General features: G+C 48.8%; 1 protein-coding gene across 6 annotated transcripts; it reads right to left on the reverse strand.

Annotated features, from left to right (window-relative positions):
* Positions 1 to 273: 273 nt before the first annotated feature.
* STK36 (serine/threonine kinase 36) lies at positions 274 to 19180 on the reverse strand. 6 transcript variants are annotated; one of them, XM_027873763.1, is made up of 27 exons: positions 19102 to 19180; positions 18452 to 18560; positions 17757 to 17897; positions 17563 to 17640; positions 16937 to 17067; positions 16326 to 16575; positions 15039 to 15132; positions 14654 to 14823; positions 14280 to 14467; positions 13438 to 13531; positions 13194 to 13337; positions 12707 to 12886; positions 12192 to 12289; positions 11194 to 11299; positions 10279 to 10426; positions 10028 to 10155; positions 9390 to 9494; positions 8974 to 9072; positions 8781 to 8869; positions 7250 to 7313; positions 6622 to 6732; positions 5481 to 5555; positions 5048 to 5219; positions 4148 to 4295; positions 3762 to 3909; positions 2024 to 2767; positions 274 to 1102 (listed from the first exon to the last, which is right to left on the reverse strand). In XM_027873763.1, the coding sequence occupies exons 2-27, from the start codon at positions 18536 to 18538 to the stop codon at positions 953 to 955; spliced, it is 3942 nt and encodes a 1313-aa protein (XP_027729564.1). In that variant the 5' UTR covers positions 18539 to 18560; positions 19102 to 19180; the 3' UTR covers positions 274 to 952. The 6 variants fall into 6 exon arrangements, with proteins under 6 accessions (XP_027729564.1, XP_027729562.1, XP_027729565.1 ...); XM_027873761.1 differs by having other exon boundaries at positions 18452 to 18614; positions 19102 to 19166; XM_027873764.1 differs by lacking the exon at positions 19102 to 19180 and adding an exon at positions 19002 to 19072 and having other exon boundaries at positions 12192 to 12286; positions 18452 to 18614.
* Positions 19181 to 19193: the final 13 nt, after the last annotated feature.

The raw sequence follows: 19193 nt of genomic DNA on the forward strand, positions 1-19193 counted from the left end.
TGCTCTATCCACTGCGCCTCACCACCTAGCTGCCTCAAAAATACTGTACTTCTTAAAACAGGTGCATCGGAAGTTATGACCGTTCATTTCACCTGCTCTAGTGATAGCAATCATTCCAGTAACATCTTCTGCTACCCTCCCCCAAATACATACCACCAGCACTATAGACAGCTGGGTCATAATTATTGATGTGCTAACTGAATGTATTTTTTGAGAAACCAGGGAGAGAAATATGAACTCAGGAAAACTTAAAGAAATTCATAGAAGGAGGAATGAGAAGCACTTTTTTATTAAAAGACTTTACAAACAAGGCTACAAAAAAATTGACACAACACCCCTCAACCATAGATGGAAACATGAGTACAAAACAGGGGCCAGGTGTTGGAGTAAAAAGTGGAAACTAGAGGTCAGTGGGATGGCCCCCAGGGACAGAGAGACGCACAGGTATTTATAAACATGCCCCAGAACTGAACATAGACCCTGCTCCCAGCTCATGACATGGGGTCTGGCACACCAAAAGCAGAACCCTATTGGGACTAGAATGAAGACCCTTCAGAGGAGAAACGAGTTTGGAGCTCCAATGAGGAGGTGGGTTCCCTTGAGTCCATGAAATTAGTTCCTGGGATTAAAGTTACTTTATTGGGGAGAATAATATAGCCCAAGAAATAAGTGTCTCGTGGAACCGACAGAGCTGCCAAGACCGGAAGATGTACAGGGCCCAAGAAGTCTGATTTTGTCCTGAGAAGACAGAAATCTCCGTGTGGCTGGAGGGAAAAATTAGGCTTTTCTAATTGGGATCATGGTGGATCTGTGATCATCAAAAGCCCATATCTCCCTCTTCTGGCCTCTTGGTAAATTGGTGGTTTAAGTGAAAGGAACAGGCAGATGTAGATAGGGAAAGACCTCCTAGGTGTCTGAGGAGGCTGGTGGCTTGGGCCCCAAGATTTCAGGCTCATGTGCTATGAGCTGGTCTCAGCAGGTGGATGAGTTTCTTGCAGTGTCTGGCAGAAGAAGGTCGGGGACTACCACTACTGTAGGGAGGTAGTGGGCCGGATGAAGAGAGAGAAGCTAATTTCTCACTGGCGTCCAAGGACACCAACACCTAGAAGTAGAACGGATTGAAAGAACAAGCTGTCAGGGTAACTCCTCCCTACTCAAAGTCGCCCTGCCTTTGGCTGGCTTTCATAGTAAGTCTCTTCCTTTTTCTCTATCCTTGCTTTGTGGTCTTATTACTAACTCTGAAATGTCAGGAGATGCATATCACGAGAAGATTCAGGTTCCCACAAGATAAAGGGGACAACGCCTCACTCCCTTGAGAGGTGGGTTAGGCCCCTATACTCCTTCTCCCCCATTACAGATAAGAATGGAACATTTTAACTGAGGAACCAATCAAAGAAGCCTGATTATTAATGTAATGTCACTGTAGCTGTGGCTGGTGAGGTAACAAAGATGGGGCGTGCGTGGCAAATCTTGGCCACCTCTGGTGCGTTATATACCATAAATGGAGATGTGTAATGGGTCCTTAAGGAATGGAATATGCTTGGAAGAGGCCATGGGGAAGAGGAGGAAGAACTCTAGAGTTCAGATTCATTTCTAAGAGACTAGGAGGGACAAGGGACCTGTTCTCCTTTGTGCTATTAAACAGAGACACTGAGGCGCTAAAGGAGATATCCTTTCTCCACAAGGAAAAAAGGAGAACCAGCAGTGGCAGTGACCCAGTGTTGAGCTCCATGGCCCTTGTTCTCCCTGACTTCCATGCCCCAGATGCATCTCAGCCTGACGTTCTCACTTTCTAGGACTCTTCTCTCCCTCAGGACGAGAGACTGAACAGAAGACTCTGATGCCCCATTTCCTTTTCCATCCCTGGGCTTTCTTTCCTGATCCATAGCCTCATTTTTGTTTTTTTATAGCCAAGCACAAGCTAGGTTTCCAGCCCCAGATCTCCCTCCACCGTGGCTGTCTGCAAGGTCGCGTGGCCAACACAGGAGCTGAGAGTTTTGACTGCCAGTCCCCGAGGACCCACCTGGTGGATGCAAGGCTCTTGTCTGAGGCTCCGAAGGGCGATGAGGGCAGCTTCCCTCACCGTGGGCTGTGGATCTCCACACGCAGTTTCCAGGAGCCGATGGGGCACCTGGCACCGAAGTAGTTCCTCCCCTAGCCCTTCGGGGCCCAGGTTACCCAAAGCGGAGGCCGCATTGCGCCGGGTCCCAGTCTGAGGATCACCCAGCAGCTGGATTACCCTGGGCACTGCAGGCACGAGAGCTGGTGCCAGGGCTCCAGCCTGGTAGGCTGCATTTCCAACAGCAAAGCTGGCACTGCGGCGGACAGCAGAGTCCCTGTCCCTTAGCCCAGCCAAAAGCAAGCTTATCAGTCCTGCCTGGCTCTGGAGGGCCCCCCGAAGGGCAGTGCTGTGCTGTAGTAAGTGGCCCAAGAGGCCATAGGCCCGGGCACGGACCAGATTCTCTGGGTGGCCCAGGAGGCAGCGAAGGGGCCAGTAGGACTCATCAGGCCCAGCTAAGAGGCCCTGTAGGAAAAGCAAGTGGGTGGGAGGCCAGACTCTGGCTGCATGGGCTAAGAGAGAAAGGATGTCACAGGTCAGAAGGGGCTGGTCACCCAGCAAGGCGGCTGACAGGAAGGTGATGGTGTTAGGTGAGGCAGCCACAGCAGCTGCAAACTGGCTGAGAGTGGTGGAGTCTGTGAGGGCCAGTCGAGTGAGAAGGCTGACAGGCAGTTCAGCCTGTGGTAGCAGGAGGTAGCGGCAACAGACCTGGGAGAATAAAGGTGAGCAGATGAAAAAAGCAAAGGGCGTCCTCGAGTGTCTCAGGACGAGGAGCCAAGTCCTAGGGTACAGCCAGAGAAGAGGCAGTCCAGAGCATCAGAGCCTTCATTCCCCAAACAAGGAGCAGAGACCGACAGCCCTCCAGGAGACCACACCCTGTTCAACAGATCTTCCCCAGGGGCTCCTAATCAAAGACAAGAAGGGCCTCAAAAAGGAATGTGAGAAGTTACCTTGCCCCACAGGGATGGAACACTGCATATGTTTTCATGCTTTTTCAACGTATTGACTGGTTTTTGCTGATGATTTTTCCTTTTAAAATTTTTCTTTAAAAATATTATTTGCTATATGGGATGGCTCTCTGGGAAGGGATACAGGAGGAACTTGGGGGACGTAAAAACAAGATATCAATACAATTTTAAAAAAATATCTGTCAAGGAGATTCCTGGCCAACGGCCCCAATCTGGGGAAATTCTCCCTTTGGAATTTTAGCAGACCTTGGATATAGAGGCGATGGGGAAAAGAAGCCACACTAACTCCCACCAGCAGTCTTCATCCAGGCCTGAGCACCAACACCCACTCCTCCTTCACCTCCCTTCCCTTTGCCAGGCCTGGTCAGATACTATCTTTGGCCTTAAAGGGTGGATTACAATAGAAAGCATAGAAACAACTATGAAAATAACTTGCAGTTATTGTGTATATTGATGGGAGGTTGCTGGAGTGATGGCCACTACTAGGACCAGGTGAAATGACTGAAAATGATTTCTGCAAGACAGTTTTGAACTAGGGAAGAGACCCATTTGGAGAAGGGGAAGGACTTAGAGGAAGGCAGAAGTAATCAAATCCTGTCCCCCGTTGGTGAGGAGATACATCTTGCTGAGACTAGCACTAGCCTGTCGCCTGCCCCACTCAGCCTTCCCATAGCAATCTTCCCTAGAAAATCCATCCTGCCGGCTCCTCCAAGGCTGGAGCACTGCCCACGCACCTGCAGCAGATGGGTCGGCACTTCGGAATCCCTGAGGTCTGCCAGGATGCTCAGAAGAATGTCAACGTCCACATCCATGGCGAACGGGAAGCAGAGAAGTTGGCAGACAGGGAGGACCACGGCCGGAAGCAGCTCGGACCCACGTTGTCTGGGGAGCGCAGGTGGGGCAAATGTTCTCGGTCTCTCTCACCCACTACTCGGGATCACGTCCTACCAGTCCCCAGTCCGCTGACTGGCTCCTTCCATCAGACCGCATCCCCTCTCACTAGGGCTCTGGTCGAGCCTCCCACCTCCAGCCCCTCAACTCCCACATCCCCCAGGTATCTGGTTCCTCTCTTTCAATAGTCCCATTCTTGGCCCTTCCATCAGCTAAATCCCAAACTCACGCCTGTCCAAGGTGCTGCAGGAAGCTGGGGGACAGCAGGTGCTTCAAAGTGGACATGAGGATGCTGCCATGCTGAATCAAGTGGGGCAGGCAGAGGTGGGGCTCCTGAGTGAAGACTGCCAGGGCAAGGTTGAGCAGAGCAGTGATGCCTGTGAACACAAAGCATGTGAGGGCAGGGAAATGGCCCATTAGGGCGAAGTGGATGACTGAGTTAACCACTACCCAATGACTCCTGTGGCTGAGGGCTATCCACAGGCTCGCAGGACCACAGCACGAGTGCTACAAGAGACCCGAGAGGTCATTTAGTGCGACTCCCTGCTCAGCCGGGGTGGGGAAGAGACTCGCCCCACAGGGCCCAGAGAGAGGCTGCGACCTCATGTCCCTGACTCCAAATTCAGAGCTCTTTCCACTGCACTCCCCAGCCTCCACTCCCTGAATGACTAGGAAGATGATTCTGTACAGCTCTCTCTCCAGTTCCACCACCCTCTCTTTCCCGTGAAATGCTTCTGGCGGCATCAGCAATAGTAACAGCCTTTGCCTTCCAAGATATTCCAAGTAGCAAATGGGATGCGTCATAGGTTGCTGGAGCCAGTGGTGGAAAGGATATCTCAGAGGTCATCTAGTCCAACCCCTTCATTTTACAGAGAAGGAAACTGAGGCCTGGCCTGGGGACATTAAGTAATTTGCTCAAGGTCACAGTCAGCCAACCCCAAACCTTACAGGAGGAGAACCAAACTGGCCTTAGAATGGGAATGACACAAAGGATGGGACTGGGCAGGAACCAGGAACCAAGGGAGGCCTAGGGTCATGTGAATGTCAAAGGTCGGAAGTCGAAAGAGCCCACATCCCCTTGACCTTGGGGAAGTCAATGAATGAGACATGAAAATTCTGGGAATTTTACCTTGGGGAGAGATGAGAGTCCATTCAGGCTCTGGCACGGGTCGGCTAGGTAGGGATAGCTTGTCCTCCGAGGTGGGTACCTCCTCAGACAGTCTCAGTGTCATGAAGAATCGGTGCCACAAAATGGTCCACAGTTCTGAGTTGGCAACATCCTGCACTATCTCAGCCCCACCCTGAGAGAGAAAGCATCCAGGTGGTGCTTGGGCTTCAGACATCAAGGCTCCCAGCTATTCTTCCCTGCCCCTGACGTATAGGAAAAGGGCACCCGAAAAACCAGCCCCCCTTCTTCATAGCATCCACACTAGCCCATTTCTCTACACAGGCATGGCAAATTAAAAAGAAAGGTAAAGCTGAAATTCCTCTTGTGTCCTAAACAGCAAAGTGGCCTGGCTCCCTCGTCCCTATTTCCTGCCTGTGCTGGGTTGCACAGATACCTGGGTGATGAGCTGCAACAGAAGAAACAATAGACCATCATAGAATCCGGAACCACCAGGTGGGGTACGACGCAACTGCAAGGAAGGAGGGAAGAAGGTCAGATGTGGCCAGAAACCACACCCTTCAGGGGGCCTGTCTACCTCACCGGGAGTAGCAGAGGATACATCTGTCTGGCAGACAGGTGGGCAGCCAGAAAAACTGGAGTGGAATATTTATCCCATCTTTGGTTCCACAGAAAACCTCACACCATATATAATAAATACTTTCCTTTAAAAAAATTATTTTGTTTTTTAACACAATAGATATTTCCCAACAAACACCTAAAAAGTATGTTCCCCAAAATGTTTATCAAGTCTTAACAGAATGAAGCAGTGTTGGCTCGGTGCTAACACTGACCACCATGGCCGACTATGTGCCTCTTGACCAGGGCCTTAATTACACAGTGGGTATTTTGTCACTGACTAGTCAAAGTAAGGGTCAAAATCAGAACCAAATGAGAGGAATTGAAATGATCCTCCACAAAATCACAGTAGGCTCAACCTAACCTATTCAAGGAACTGCTGACACACACAAAAATGGAAGGGGGGAAAAAGCAAAGATACTGACTTCTGTTATCATTATTTCCTACCAAAATGTAACTGATCGAAAGCAGTCCATGAGAAGGCCAAAATGCTTGGTTTCTTTTGGCCAAGAGGGGAAATGAAGCAACTAAGTGCAGTGAAGTATTGACACTGATTGCACAAAGTGAGGGGCATGCGAGAAACCCTGGAACCTAGAATAAAAGGAGAGGGAAAAGGCAGCAAGATTGTTCAGCCCTGGGAAGGCGTGGGCTTGAGTGTGGGTTCTGAAGAGTGAACAGAGGACAGTAACCATTTTCCATCTCCACAGGAACAGAATGGGAGAGGATGGGGGCAGGAGTAATGAAGGTCCAACACCAGGAAGCATTTTTCAGCAGTAATAGGGTCTAGAGCAGGAGAGTGGGAAAGAGACCCTTTGTTCCTCCAAAGGTCATGCTCTTGCTTCGAGACCATGCCTGATGGACAGCTGTGTGAGAGTGTGTTAGTCCAGGTCTGGTGGCACTTAAGTCTACCCTCCAAACAGTGTGGGATGAAGTGATGCCTTCCTCTGAGAGCGTCTTACCTCTGCGGGAGCAGACAAGGCATGTGCTGCTGCAGCAGTCCACTCCCTGGGCTGGAGATTGAAGGCCACACCCTGCTGGCTGAATTGTGACAGCAGACCAGCTGCCGCACTCTGAGAAGGAGACAAAGTGGGCCAAAGGAGAAGGAGAGGCATCAGGAAGCAAGGAGATGCAGTGGGGAGAGCGCTGGACCTGGACTCAGGAAGACGAGCTCAAACTTGGTCTCAGACACTTACTAGCTGGGTGACCTTGGGCAAGTCACCAAACCTCTGCCTACCTCAGTTTTCTGTAAAATGGGGGTAATAATAGCATCTACCTCACAGGATCATTATGAGGATCAAATGAGATATTTGTAACGTGCTTTGAAAACCTCTAAGTGCTATATCCAATCCAATCCAATCCAATCCAATCCAATGAACATTTAGTAACTACCATGTGCTAGGCACTTCTACAAATGCTTAAATGCTAGCTATCAGAATCTGAATGGCTGTGGGGTCAGAAGAGGAAAGGAGGACTATGCCCAGATGTAGAACAGCAGGTTCTCCTCCAGAAACAGCTAGAATTGGGATCATTGTTCACCTCTCCCTACAGCCCCATGAGGGGCATGGGGAGGAGCTAGATTTGACTCACCACAAGAGAGACAACAGGTGAATGGACAAAAAGAACAGCAAGCTCATTCCCTATCTTCTTCACCCTGGCAGAGGAGGATACATAAAGGGACACAATAGGATTATTGTGGATTACATCACGGAGGAACTAAGACTCTTCCTTGGCCCTGATAAAAGTCCCCATTTGTATTTCCCGCTAACTTTTTTTTTCATTTTGAGTTCCATATTCTCTCCCTCCTCCTAGCCTCTCCCTCACCTATCTCCCTCCCTCCCTGCTAGAAGACAAGCAATACGATACCCATCATACATGAGAAGTCATACAAAAAATATTTCCATGTTAGCCATGTTAAAAAAAAAAACAACAAATAAAAAGGAAGAAACATAAAGAAAGTGAAAAAAGTACGCTTCAATCAGTTCTCTCTCTCTCTCTGAAGGTGGATAGCATTTTTCATCATGGTTCTTTGGAATTGTCTTGATTCATGGTATTGATCAGAATAGCTAAGTCTTTCACAGTCAATCATTGTACAGTATTACTGTTACTATGTAAAATGTTCTCCTGGTTCTGTTCATTTAACTTTGTATCAGTTCATGTAAGTCTTCCCAGATTTTTCTGAAACCATCCTGCTCATCATTCCTTATAGTATGATAATATCCCATCATAATCATATACAACAACTTGCTCAACCATTCCCCAATTGATGGGCATCCTGTCAATTTCCAATTCTTTGCCACCACAAAAAGAACTGCTCTAAATATTTTTGTACATAAAAGTCCTTTTCCTTTTTCTTTAATCTCTTTGGGATACAGACCTAGTAGTGGTATTGCTGGATCAAAGGATATATACAGTTTTATCGCCCTTTGCACATAATTCCAAATTGTTCTCCAGAATGGCTGGATCGGTTCACAACTCCACCAACAATGCATTAGTATCCCTATTTTTCCACATTCCACATTCCCTCCAGCATTTGTCATTTTCCTTTTCTGTCACGTTAGCCAATCTAGTAGGTGTGAGATGGGTACCTCAGAATTGTTTTAATTTGTAATTCTCCAATTACTAGTGATTTAGAGCATTTTTTCATATGACTATTGATAGATTTGATTTCTTCTTCTGAAAAATGCTTGTTCACACCATTTATCAATTAGAGAATGGCTCTCATTTTTATAAATTTAACTCAGTTCCTTATATATTTGAGACCATTAACTTCTAAGACAGGGTCGATAGGTGGTAGAGCCACTCCACTCAATACCATATTAATGGAAGCACTGGTGCCTTCTGTTCCATGCTCTTCTCATTGTTCGGGGATGAAAAGCCCTTCTCATAAACCCCTGGACATGAGGATCTCCATGCCTGCACTCTATACTATGGCAGAGCTGTGTATGATGGTCTCCATGGTTATACTCCACATTATGGCAGTACTGGGCACGAGGGTCTCCATGATCACACTCCACACTATGGCAGAGCTGGGTATGATGGTCTCTATGGTTATAAGCCTCACTATGGCAGACCTGGGCAGGAGGTTTTCTGTAGTTAAACTCCACGTTCTATAACTTACCCAGGAGGTAAGACCTGAAGCCGGAGGACCAGGAGGGAAAGGAGGTGAAGCGTGGCTTCAGCAGCCTCTTCTGGATCCATTACATCTACCTGCAAAAGAAAGCAGCAACTCAAGACAACCTCTTACGTCAAGATGCCTGGGCTCCCAAGGAGATAACTGGACTTTGGTGCCTTCCCACCTCGGTGCTACCTACCTTACCCTGCACCAGCAAGAGTAGTGATTCTAAGGCCAAGGGCTCTTGGTCTAAACGCCTACAGAGACTTTCACTGACGTGACAGCAGGCATATAGCACCTAGGGAGATAATGCAGAGAAGCTTAGCACACAAAGGAGAGGATGCTCAAGCCAAAGAACCATCCAGTCCTACCCTCTTCCACCCTGTTCCATCTTCCAGGCTCCCGGTACCGGCCCCACAGCTAGTAGTACAAGGCCTATGTTGGGAAGTATGCTAGGGGGGAAGAGAGGAATTCTGTCTAAGGTCCAGTGGGGATATCTGTTTGGGAAACAGATTTTAAAATAGGGTTCCTTCAAGGATCTGTTTTTCATATGGGTCTCAGGTGGTACTGTAGTGGGATTAGGCAATTTTCAATGGTACAGAAGATGGCCAATACCTTGAGCAGGTGCAGGGAAAGTGTGGGATGCTGAAGGCTGGAGAAAAGGTATGGCCGAAGCTGACTGCTGTCTTCTGTCAGTTGATCTGCCAAATACTTGGAGACCTGAAGGCAACATTGCCCCCCTTAGCTCAAACTCTGTACCTTATGTATCCATGCACACTCAACTGGATCCACATCTGCTCTCCCCCAGCACCATACTTCCCCAGATATAGGAAGCCAAAGACCAAACCTAGTTCTTCCCCAGCCAAGGCTGAGCCATTGGGTATCACTGACAAGAAGGGAGAGGGAAAGCCCAACGTGGAACACGTGCTCCGAAGCCACAAGGAAACAAATCAGTCAGGGACTCTCTGATCCTACGTGGGATCAGTTTCATGTTTTACAGGATGGGAGATTTATCAATAAACGTCTCGAATCTCCCCTCTCGGCTAGTCAAAGATAACTGGGCCAGGTGGAATCCTGAGGAATCACTGTCTCATGTTCAATAAATGGCTCCACAGTAAAGGCATTAAGTAAGCAGTGTGAAGGAGGTCTGAGGACTCAGTCCAAGTTAGGTGGGGGACGTTGGTGCCAGAATCCTTGGGGAGTTGGAGCAGAGCCCTCCACTGGGGAGGGAAGGTGACAACCAAAGTTCCCACCTGTTCTTTGGCCTCCCAGCATTCAGGCAGTCCCACTGGAAGAGTGCAGATGGCAGCAAGTGCTGTTGCAAAGGCCCTGGGCAGATCTTCATCTTGCTCCCTCAGTGGCTGGCTAACTTGTGGGGCACCTTCAGAAGTCAGAGAAGGAAGAGAACAGAGGGGCTGGCACACTCATCCTCCAGAGGCAGAGGGACTGGTAGAAGTGGGAAGCTGGATGGAAGAGGTGACTGTCCCCCACTCCCTCTGGTTACCTGGTGGGGTGTGAAGGAGTTGTGGGAGTGCCATCCCATGAAGGAGGCCGTCCAGCACGGGCCTGTGTGTGGTCAAGAGGCTGGAGTAGAAGGACTTGGAGATGGGGAGGCTGCTGCCATCCATGGTCTTGCATAGATCAGTGAAGCACTGGAGGAAAGGACAGTTGACCTGTGTAAAGTAGCTGGTCAATACCAGGCGCTGCTGACCCAGATCACAAACAGCGGTCTGTGGGAATCCCCAGGCTGGGGATTCCAGCTGTGCAGTCCCTCCTGCCCAGGCAGCAAGAGGTGCTAATGACTAGGAACCCAGAACATGAGTCACACTGCAGACATCCCATGCTACCAGCAAAGAGGCAGCACTGAGTGAAGCCTTCAGCTCCCATCCTTGAGACAGAAAAGCCGCGTTTGGTCAGGGTGAAGAAAAGAATTTACAATGGAAAAACTGAATAAATATTGAAAAGTTCCAACAATTTGTTTTCTTATAATAGATATCATTAAGGTTATTTATATGACTTATGATTTACCATCTTTTAATAATTCAGGCTCTTACAAAGGAAGACAGGCCACAGATACCATAGATAACAGACTATCAAGGCTCTCACTTGACTCTGGTTCCAAGTTTTCAATTTACAGCAAGAGAATTTAGGTTTTAGGTTATACATGAAGAAGAACTTGACTTTCAGGCACGAGAGATAGACAAGGAAGCCCTGGCACCTTGGCTAGGATCATTTGAATAAAGAGTTAGCTGAAGGAATGAAAATCACTTAGACAGCTTTTTGAAGTAGCTTCTGCTAGAAGAAGGATTTGGGGTTGGATCCTATATAGCCAGAGACAAACAGAGTTGAGAAAAACCTCAAAGCAGACTGTGCAGGACAGAAGAAAATGATAAACATCCAGGGCAGGGGACAAGATTACCATAAGACTATCCCTCCGAAGGGTCTGCTCAGCATCATCAGGCTGGGCCAGCAGCCTTCCCAAAAGGTTCAGGAAAAGGTTGGCTGCCTCCTGAAATACCTGGAGGCTAGAAGAAATAAGCCTCTGTTACCTGAGGGCGGCACCCATCCTCATCCTGAGGACATGGGAAGCTCCAGCCCTCCCCAGTACCCTCCACCCATTTCTCTCAAGCTACTAAATCTTGGTTCCATAGGATTGCCTAATAAGAATTAGAAAAGACATTCCCCACTAGGGGCAGCTAGGTGGTGCAGTGGTTCAAGTCAGGAGGATCTGAGTTCAAATGTGGCCTCAGATACTTGACACTTACTAGCTGTGTGACCCTGGGCAAGTCACTTAACCCCAATTTTCACCAAAAAAGAAAAAAGAAAAAAAGAAAAGATATCCCCTCAAATGCTACAGGTAGTTCTGGAAGGAATCCTAGGATCACCCCACTCTGGATACATGTGCTCCTCTGCCCTCAGTATAATAACAGCTAGAGTTCATATAGCATGTTAAAGTTTGCAAAGTGCTTTATGATTATTATCTTATTTGATCTTCACAATCAATCTGGGAGGCAGGTGCTATTATTATCCCCATTTTACAGATGAGAAAACTGAGGCAGATAGCAGTTAAGTGGCTTGCCCACAGTCATACAGCTAGTAAGTGTCTGAGGCTGGATTTGAACTCAGGTCTTCCTGACTCCAAGCCCAATGCTCTGTGTACTGTTCCATCTAGCATTCTACTTATTGGAAATCTCTAGGTGCTGTGAGCTCTTTGGTACTGACTGGGGTTTGCAAAGGTTTGGACAGAAGATTCCAGATGGAATCCCAGAGATGTCACTCACTCGAGTCCTAAGTATTTTGACAGCTGTCATGTCTTTCCCTGTGCTCTCTCCTATGGTTCCACTGGGGAGGGGCAAGGCAGGGAGAGTGAGGAAGCTAGATGTTTCTCACTCCTTCATCCCCATCCCTTTGACCTACCTGTCACCTGTCTGGCTCCTCTCCAGGTTGAAATTGCTGGCAAAGTAGGCCTGGATTGTAGCCATCAGGTCCCTCAAGAAAGTTCCACACCAGGGCTGCTGCCAGGGAAGAGAAGGATTAAAGTAGAGACAGAGAGCAGGAAGAAACAGACTGACAGACCTAGAGGGAGAGGAAGAGAGAACGGTTTCATAGGACTGTAGACTGAAAGCTATACAGGACCTCAGAAATCATCTTCTCTAACACTCTCATTTTAGAGAGAAGGAAACTGAGGACCAGACTTGTCCAAGGTCATGAAGATACTATGAGAGCAGAGATTTAAACCCAGGTCCTCTGTGCTCTTTTCCATCCCATACCTTATTTGGCCAAAGACAGACTAAGGGGGAGAAAAGGGCATGTGGGCAAAGCAAGAGGTGATAGGAAGGGAGAGAGCCAGGCCATGAGCACAATCAGAGAAGGGGCCCGGGAGCAGAGGGCTCTGGGCAGCTGCTAGCTCTTCTCTGTGAGCAGGTATTCACCTGCTGGATATTAACGTTGCTCTGACTGTGTCTGAGAAGGTTCAGCAGGAGGCCCGGCAGGCCGGCCTCCCGGCAGAAGGCATAGAGCAGGGCTGAGTCACTGCAGGTAGTCAGAAGGCTCTTTACAACCCGGAGGGCGGGAAGCAGGCGGGAAGCCCCATCGAGGATGCCCTCTAGGACCTAGGAGATGTTGGGGGAAAACATGCATTAAAAGAGTGTTATCCATAATAAAAGAAGGAAGGACTCCGAGTGTCTCCAAAGGAGAGGTGGGCACAGACCAAGGTGGTCCTCGTTTCCCTCTGACCTCAGGTCTTTGAATCACTGGCATGGGCCCTGGGGGTTGACCCAGATGGAGATCACATCAGCCATACTCTCCCCTCCCCTCCTCCCTTCTTCCCTCCAGCTCCCTCTCCTGTCCATCCCTTTCAGCTTCTCCTGGATCCTCTGTTGTCCCATCCTGGCCTCTTCCAGCTGGCCTGCAGCTTACCTGACCGCCAGCCCCATGGAGCTGGTTCTGGACACGCTGGCAGAAGTCAGGGTTGCAGAGCAAGGTGAGGGGCGCTTTTAGCTGGAAGTCTGAAGGTGCTGTGGGCTCCAACAGGTGCTGCCACTCACTGTCACTATCTGGCTCCTGGCCCAGGAAGAAGGAAAGGGGTGTGAAGGGGGTTGGGAGCCTGAGGGAGCACCAGATGGGGACTTCCCAGGGAAGGAGTCAGTCACCAGCATCTCACCTCAGGCTCCAAGGTCACAGCATTCATGTTTTCCTCAGTTTCTTGCTTTAGTTCTGGGAATTCCTGATCATATTTCTGGGTGACCTGGGGTTCTCTGTCAGGGAAAATGCTGAAGAAATTAAGTTCCAGTTCTGGGAGGTTCACGGTACATGAACCATCCCCTCCCCAAAGCCCCCAAATGGGAAGTGGAAAAGGTTATGTGAGGCAATGTATGTGGAAGCATCTTCTTTTAAGATCTGATCAAGATAAGAAATTATAACACAGTGGAAGAGGCTTCCTTAAGCATAACCCTGCCCACCCAACCACTGACTTGTCAAACCTTCTCTAGCATCTTGTATCTAAGGGTTTCAATGGATACACAGTTATCCCTTCCACATCGCAACTCTCCCTATTTTGGTTTCTATATATCTCGGGTCAGCATAAGAAATTAAATGATAATTTTGGGGGAGTTTTGCAGAAGCCACAGTCGACACACAAAGGCCAGCAGATGACACAAAAAATACTTAACCCAAATTTTACAATAAGGTTCTGTAAACACCCCGTAAAAGAAAAAGAAAAAATACAGACTTCTTTCTCTGGTACAAAGGGAGGGCCAAAAAATTTTATGTAGATTCTCTAGATCGTGAGAGTGACGCATCTGCAATGTGGAAGGGATAACTATAGCTAATCTTAGGATGGAGATAATTTTCTCTGCTTCAGTTGGGAATCCTGAACCATAAGAACTGCCTTTACAAGACTAGTCCTAAGAGCTGGTGATCACACTGTGCTTCCTCTGATCAGGGCCAAGCCCTCTGCAGGTACTTGACCACTTCCCCAATACGTGGCTATACCTAAGTCCTTACCGTGGAGGCGGGGGAGGCTCATTTGCTCCCCAGTCTGCCCATTCATTCTTGTCTTCTGGGGAAGGGGTTCCAGAGAAGAGGTCGAGATCCTGAGAAGTGGCTCTCAGTCTGGGTAACAAGGCTGTAACAGGAATCACCTTGCTTGCTTTGTCTACTTGCTCACAGGAAACTCCAGGGTTTAGATGTTTCTATGGGGGGTGGAGGGATTAGATCAGAGAGACCTGGTCACCACAGGATAGCCTGGACTGTCCTAACACTTCTCCAAATTCTAGAGACTCTCGTTCCTTCTCCAATTTCCCATTGCTAGCCTCTCCAACACAAATTTCCCCCCCCACCCAAGAAAATGACCTGGGCTTCACCTCTGTCCCAAATACCTTCTGCCTAGCCTCCTCAGCCATGCGCTTGCAGGCTTGGCGCAAAATACAGGACTGACCAGACTTGGGGGCCAGCCAATGTGCCTGCTCTTCCTTTAGAACCTGTAGCTCTGGGGGTAGTCGGCTGGTGAATGGAGTTCCCAGATCAGAAGCCATTGGTTCAGAGGTCACTGCAGGGGGAGAGTTGGAGAGAATGCCATGTTGTAATTCAAGGAGAGCAAAATGGGGGCTAAAACCCTAGCCTAACAAGGTTTGAGGTAGACAAGGGAATAAAGACTGGTACAAAAACAAAGGGTCCTTCTAATTCTGAGATTCTGTGATGATCGAGTGATGGAATCCAGGGAATGGAGGTAAAATGAGATCCTGGAGATGGAACAGAACTCACCGGGGACTTGACCTGCAATGAAAGGATGGTACAGGAGCTCGGGCCAAGCCAGCCGCTGACGAGGATCCTTGGTGAGCAGTCCCTGCAGGAAACTCTGTGGGGAAAGTGCTCTCTCACTCTTCTCTTCGGCCTTCAGCATCCCTCTCCCCGGACCAGGTGATACACCATCCTCTCTTCATGTTTGGAAGGTTCTTCCCCCCAATTCCTAGGATTTCTTGTTTCCTTTCCATAATCTTCGAAACAGGTTTTTTGTTTTGCTTTGTTTTGTTTTGGCCACCCTCCCCCCTCCTCTACCAGCTACTCGTGCTATCTCCTCCAAACTTATTTCATATCTGACTTAGACTTGTTCTGGGTGTACATGTTTTCACCCCCATTATACATTTCCTGAGCATAGGGACGGTCTCACTTCTGCCTATATCCTCAAGTGCACTGCACAAAGACATGGCTCAAGAAATGCTGGCCTGATTATTTCCTCAGAAGCTGGGCTGGTCTTGGTCACAACCCTACCATCCATTCTCAATGATCCTGGTTTGTTTTCAGAAGATAGAAGAGACCTCCCGAGGTCTTGACATGTGAATATTAAGAGCCCAGGAAGTAGAAAGAAGATCCTCGATTCTACCATTCTCAGGAGAAATGAGGATCTGTGTACGTACACGTTGTTTTACTTGTTGAAACGTGAACTCCTTGAAGGCAGGGGAGGTTTCTCTTTTGTCTTTATTTCCCCAGTACCTAGCACTCATTACCTGACATAGTCAGCACTTGGTAAATTCTCAATGATCAAATGATTGAAAAAAATGAGGGAGAGAAATTTCAACAACACTGGCATCTCTGCCAGCCAGGATCCCTAAAGGATATTCACTATAGCTCATGGATTCCTATGTTCAATTAATCAGCATGCAATTCTGGAGCAGAGGAGATTAATTTATAGTAAAAGAAAAATGTTAGAGGCTGAAACCAGGGCCAAAGTGGGTAAGGTGTAGATGGTAACAGACTGATTCATACTAAAACCTCAGCCTCAGGATAGGAGCAGAGAGACCATCTCTGAGATAGTAACAAACCCCAGAACAGCACCTGCAATTCCTGTCCATCTTCAACAATTCATCAATGGCAAATGACTTTTTTTTTTTCCAAATTCTGCCCCAAACCCAGAAAAAGGCATTGGGAAAAAGAAGGGAAATGGATTTCCAGGAAAAGACCCTCTGTCCCCCTGCCCTAGCTTCCCCCTGCCCTAGCTTCCCCCTGCCCTAGCTTCCCCCCTCCCCCTTCCATCCTATCCATATTCCCCACCTTAAAGCACTGGCTTATCGTTGGAGGCCATCTCACTGGGTCCTTTAAGATGAGACTAACAAGCTGGAAGATACTGGTGGTGTAGAATGGTGGCGTACCCACAGCCAGTTCGTAAAGGATGCAGCCCACTGACCACAAGTCTGCAGTATGGTCATACGGGCGCTCCTCCACCAGCTCTGGGGACATGTACAGTGGTGTGCCTTTGATGGATGTCAACACCATTGTATTTGTACTCATGGCACGGGCAAAACTGGAAGAAAGAATGGGGGGGGGAGGGAAGGGAAGGGAAGGGAAGGGGATTAATGGCTTAAGGTGAGAAGTTATGCAAAAATAGTCAAATCTGGTTTCATACACGTCCATCACAACCTGACCAAGAAAATGTCTCCAACCCTCACCCTTTCCCACTCCCATTCAGCCAAACTGTTCCCCCAACCTAGCTAAAGAGAATCTCCCTCAATTTGGCTCCCTAGTATCCAGAAGAATCCCTCCTCCCACCATCCCAGTCCTGAAACTAATTTCTCAAATCAAACCCTTTAACTAGTCTAGCCTAACTATCCGCTGAGGATCCAGTCTGCCTCCCCAGAGTAGCAGTAGGTGTCTGGGATTCCCACCCAAAGTCACAGAGCTTGATGCCACCATCCTTGGCCAGAAGAATATTCTGGGGCTTCATGTCACGATGCAGGATACGGTGAGAGTGCAGATAATACAGGGCCGATACCAATTGAGCTGCGATGGCCTGAACCTAAGGATCAATCAGTCAGGAAGAGGGAAAGAAATGAGAAAGGGAAAGAAGCCAATCTGAGGTTGGCCATTCTGAGCTACCCTACTACTACTCCAAATGGCTATGGCATGCTATATTACCAACTTCCTCACTCCCCAGAAGCCCAGCTCTGCTAAGATCCCTTATTCCATGGGTTCCCAGGACAATATTCACTAAGCCAGACTGCAGAGAAACCCAGGAATTAGAATGGTTAAAGATGAAAACTCAGGCAAGTCACAGTCCTAGCAAACTAGAGGTAATAGGAGTAAGTAGGAATCCCACCCGACTCTTCCCTCTCAGTCTTTTTAGGACACAATCAACTCCCTCCAGACCAGTCTCTCTCTAAGGATACTTAAGATACTATAACTCCTTTCAACACTCCAAATGTTAGATTCCCAGTGCTCTCAACCCTGTCTACTAGTCCTGACTAGTAGGGAGGTTGGGCAAAAGAGAAAGGTACTGCCTAATCAGAGATACCTGGTCCTCAGGCAGCTTCCCATCATCTTCTAGGATCTGAAAGAGCTCCCCTTCAGCATAGTCCGTTACTACTACGACCTGCAGGGAGAACATGAATATAAGTTTAACTCAAGTCATCAAAAGATGGGAAAATACCAGATCCTAAGACCCCTATGGCAGGGTGTGGAGAGGGGAAAGGACTAACCTTCACTTACCTCTTTGTCGGTTTCAAAGCTGTCAAGCATCTGCACAATGTTGGGATGCCTCAAACCCCGCATGATTTCAATTTCCCGCTGTAGGTTTCTCAGCTCCTTTTCTGAGCGCCCCAACTTTGGAATGAACTTCAGAGCCACCACCTTCCCAAGGCAAGGGGAGAAGAGGTCAGGGCCCTCCCTGAAAGAAGCTCCTCGCTTCATTTTTGCCTTGTGTGGTTCTTTCTTCAGCATCACCTTCAGTTCTCCAAAATCCAACTTTTATGCCAGTTTCCTGCCTTCCTTCTCTCCACAATCCCTTAGGGCTTTAGCCAGGCTTCCCATAACCCTCTCCTCAAAAGGCAATATCTCCCTGAAACAGGCCTCTTGGTTGCTCTGTGCCCACCCTGGAGTCATAAAGATAAGACTGTCCAGCAACTGTTCAAGTCTTAGCAGAAGTTAGCTGGAGAATGGAGAGGAAGAAGGGAAGGAGAAAGAGAAGTAAAAGAACTGGAGTTGGCATCTCTTTCTGCCCTGCATCTTTGATCTTTTATCTACTAAAACTCTCGGAATAATGAATTCTCCCACTTAGGACAAGGACCCAACAAAAAGAGATGCTGAGAAACCCTTAGGTGATCCAGACCAAATTTTGATCCTCCTAACTAGTCCAGACTTTTTGTTTTCTTCCTTCTAGAAAACATCCCTTCTCTCCTAAGTACCTGGGCGCTGTATTTTTTTCGACCCTTGTACACTCTTCCAAAGGAGCCCTCGCCAATCATTTCTAGCACATGGTACTTCTCCATCATCAAGGCTCCAGGATCTCTTAGTCTGGAGGAGGAAGAGCTGATTAAGCTCTGTGGCAATTCCACATACTTGGGAGTCCTGGGAGTGGAGGGCAACACAAAATTCAAATGAGAAGAAATGGGGGGGGTGTCAGCCATATTTCCTCTTACCTTGCCCCCACCTCTCCTGACCCTGACCGCCAACCCCAGACCCCACCCTCCTTAGCCTCATTACTAACTGATCCCTGAGCATCATCTGAACCCAGAGCTCGCCAGCCCTACCCCTGCCTCTCTGCTTGGACATTAACCTAAGCCCCAGACCCTAGACTCTTGAGCCCTGACCCTTGATCCTCTACCGCCTCGGCGGCTCTGACCCCGGAGTCCGTCTCAGACCTCCCCCCACCCCCAACCTTCTCAACCCCTCACCACTCTGACCCTTGACCCCAGGCCCTCCTGGTGCCCCTGACCCTGGGCCCCTGGGTCTCACCAGCCCCTCAATCACCCCCAGCCTAGGAGCTTGAGCTCCCCAGGCCGGACCGGGCCGGGCTCCGCCCCCGCCCACCGAGCAGCCCCCCAGGTTGCCTGACCGAGTTAGTCCGCAGCGCCGGCAGGCGGCCTCCCCGAAGGGTCTTTGCCCCTCCCTCTCCCTCCCTCAGAGGCGGCTGGAGGCCCCCGGGCC

The sequence above is a fragment of the Vombatus ursinus genome, unplaced genomic scaffold (assembly GCF_900497805.2).
Source record: "Vombatus ursinus unplaced genomic scaffold, bare-nosed wombat genome assembly UNPS02014802.1, whole genome shotgun sequence".
In the NCBI taxonomy this organism is placed as follows: domain Eukaryota; kingdom Metazoa; phylum Chordata; class Mammalia; order Diprotodontia; family Vombatidae; genus Vombatus; species Vombatus ursinus.

Bases quoted from the DNA above. Each gene is read 5' to 3' on its own strand.
- STK36 (XM_027873763.1), bottom strand. From the start codon at position 18,538: ATGATGGAGAAGTACCATGTGCTAGAAATGATTGGCGAGGGCTCCTTT. The intron at 12,290-12,706 runs GTGAATACCTGC...CTTCCCTGGCAG, and splicing joins GCAACGTTAATATCCAGCAG to CAGCCCTGGTGTGGAACTTT. The intron at 11,300-12,191 runs GTAGGTCAAAGG...TATTTCTTCTAG, and splicing joins AGGAGCCAGACAGGTGACAG to CCTCCAGGTATTTCAGGAGG.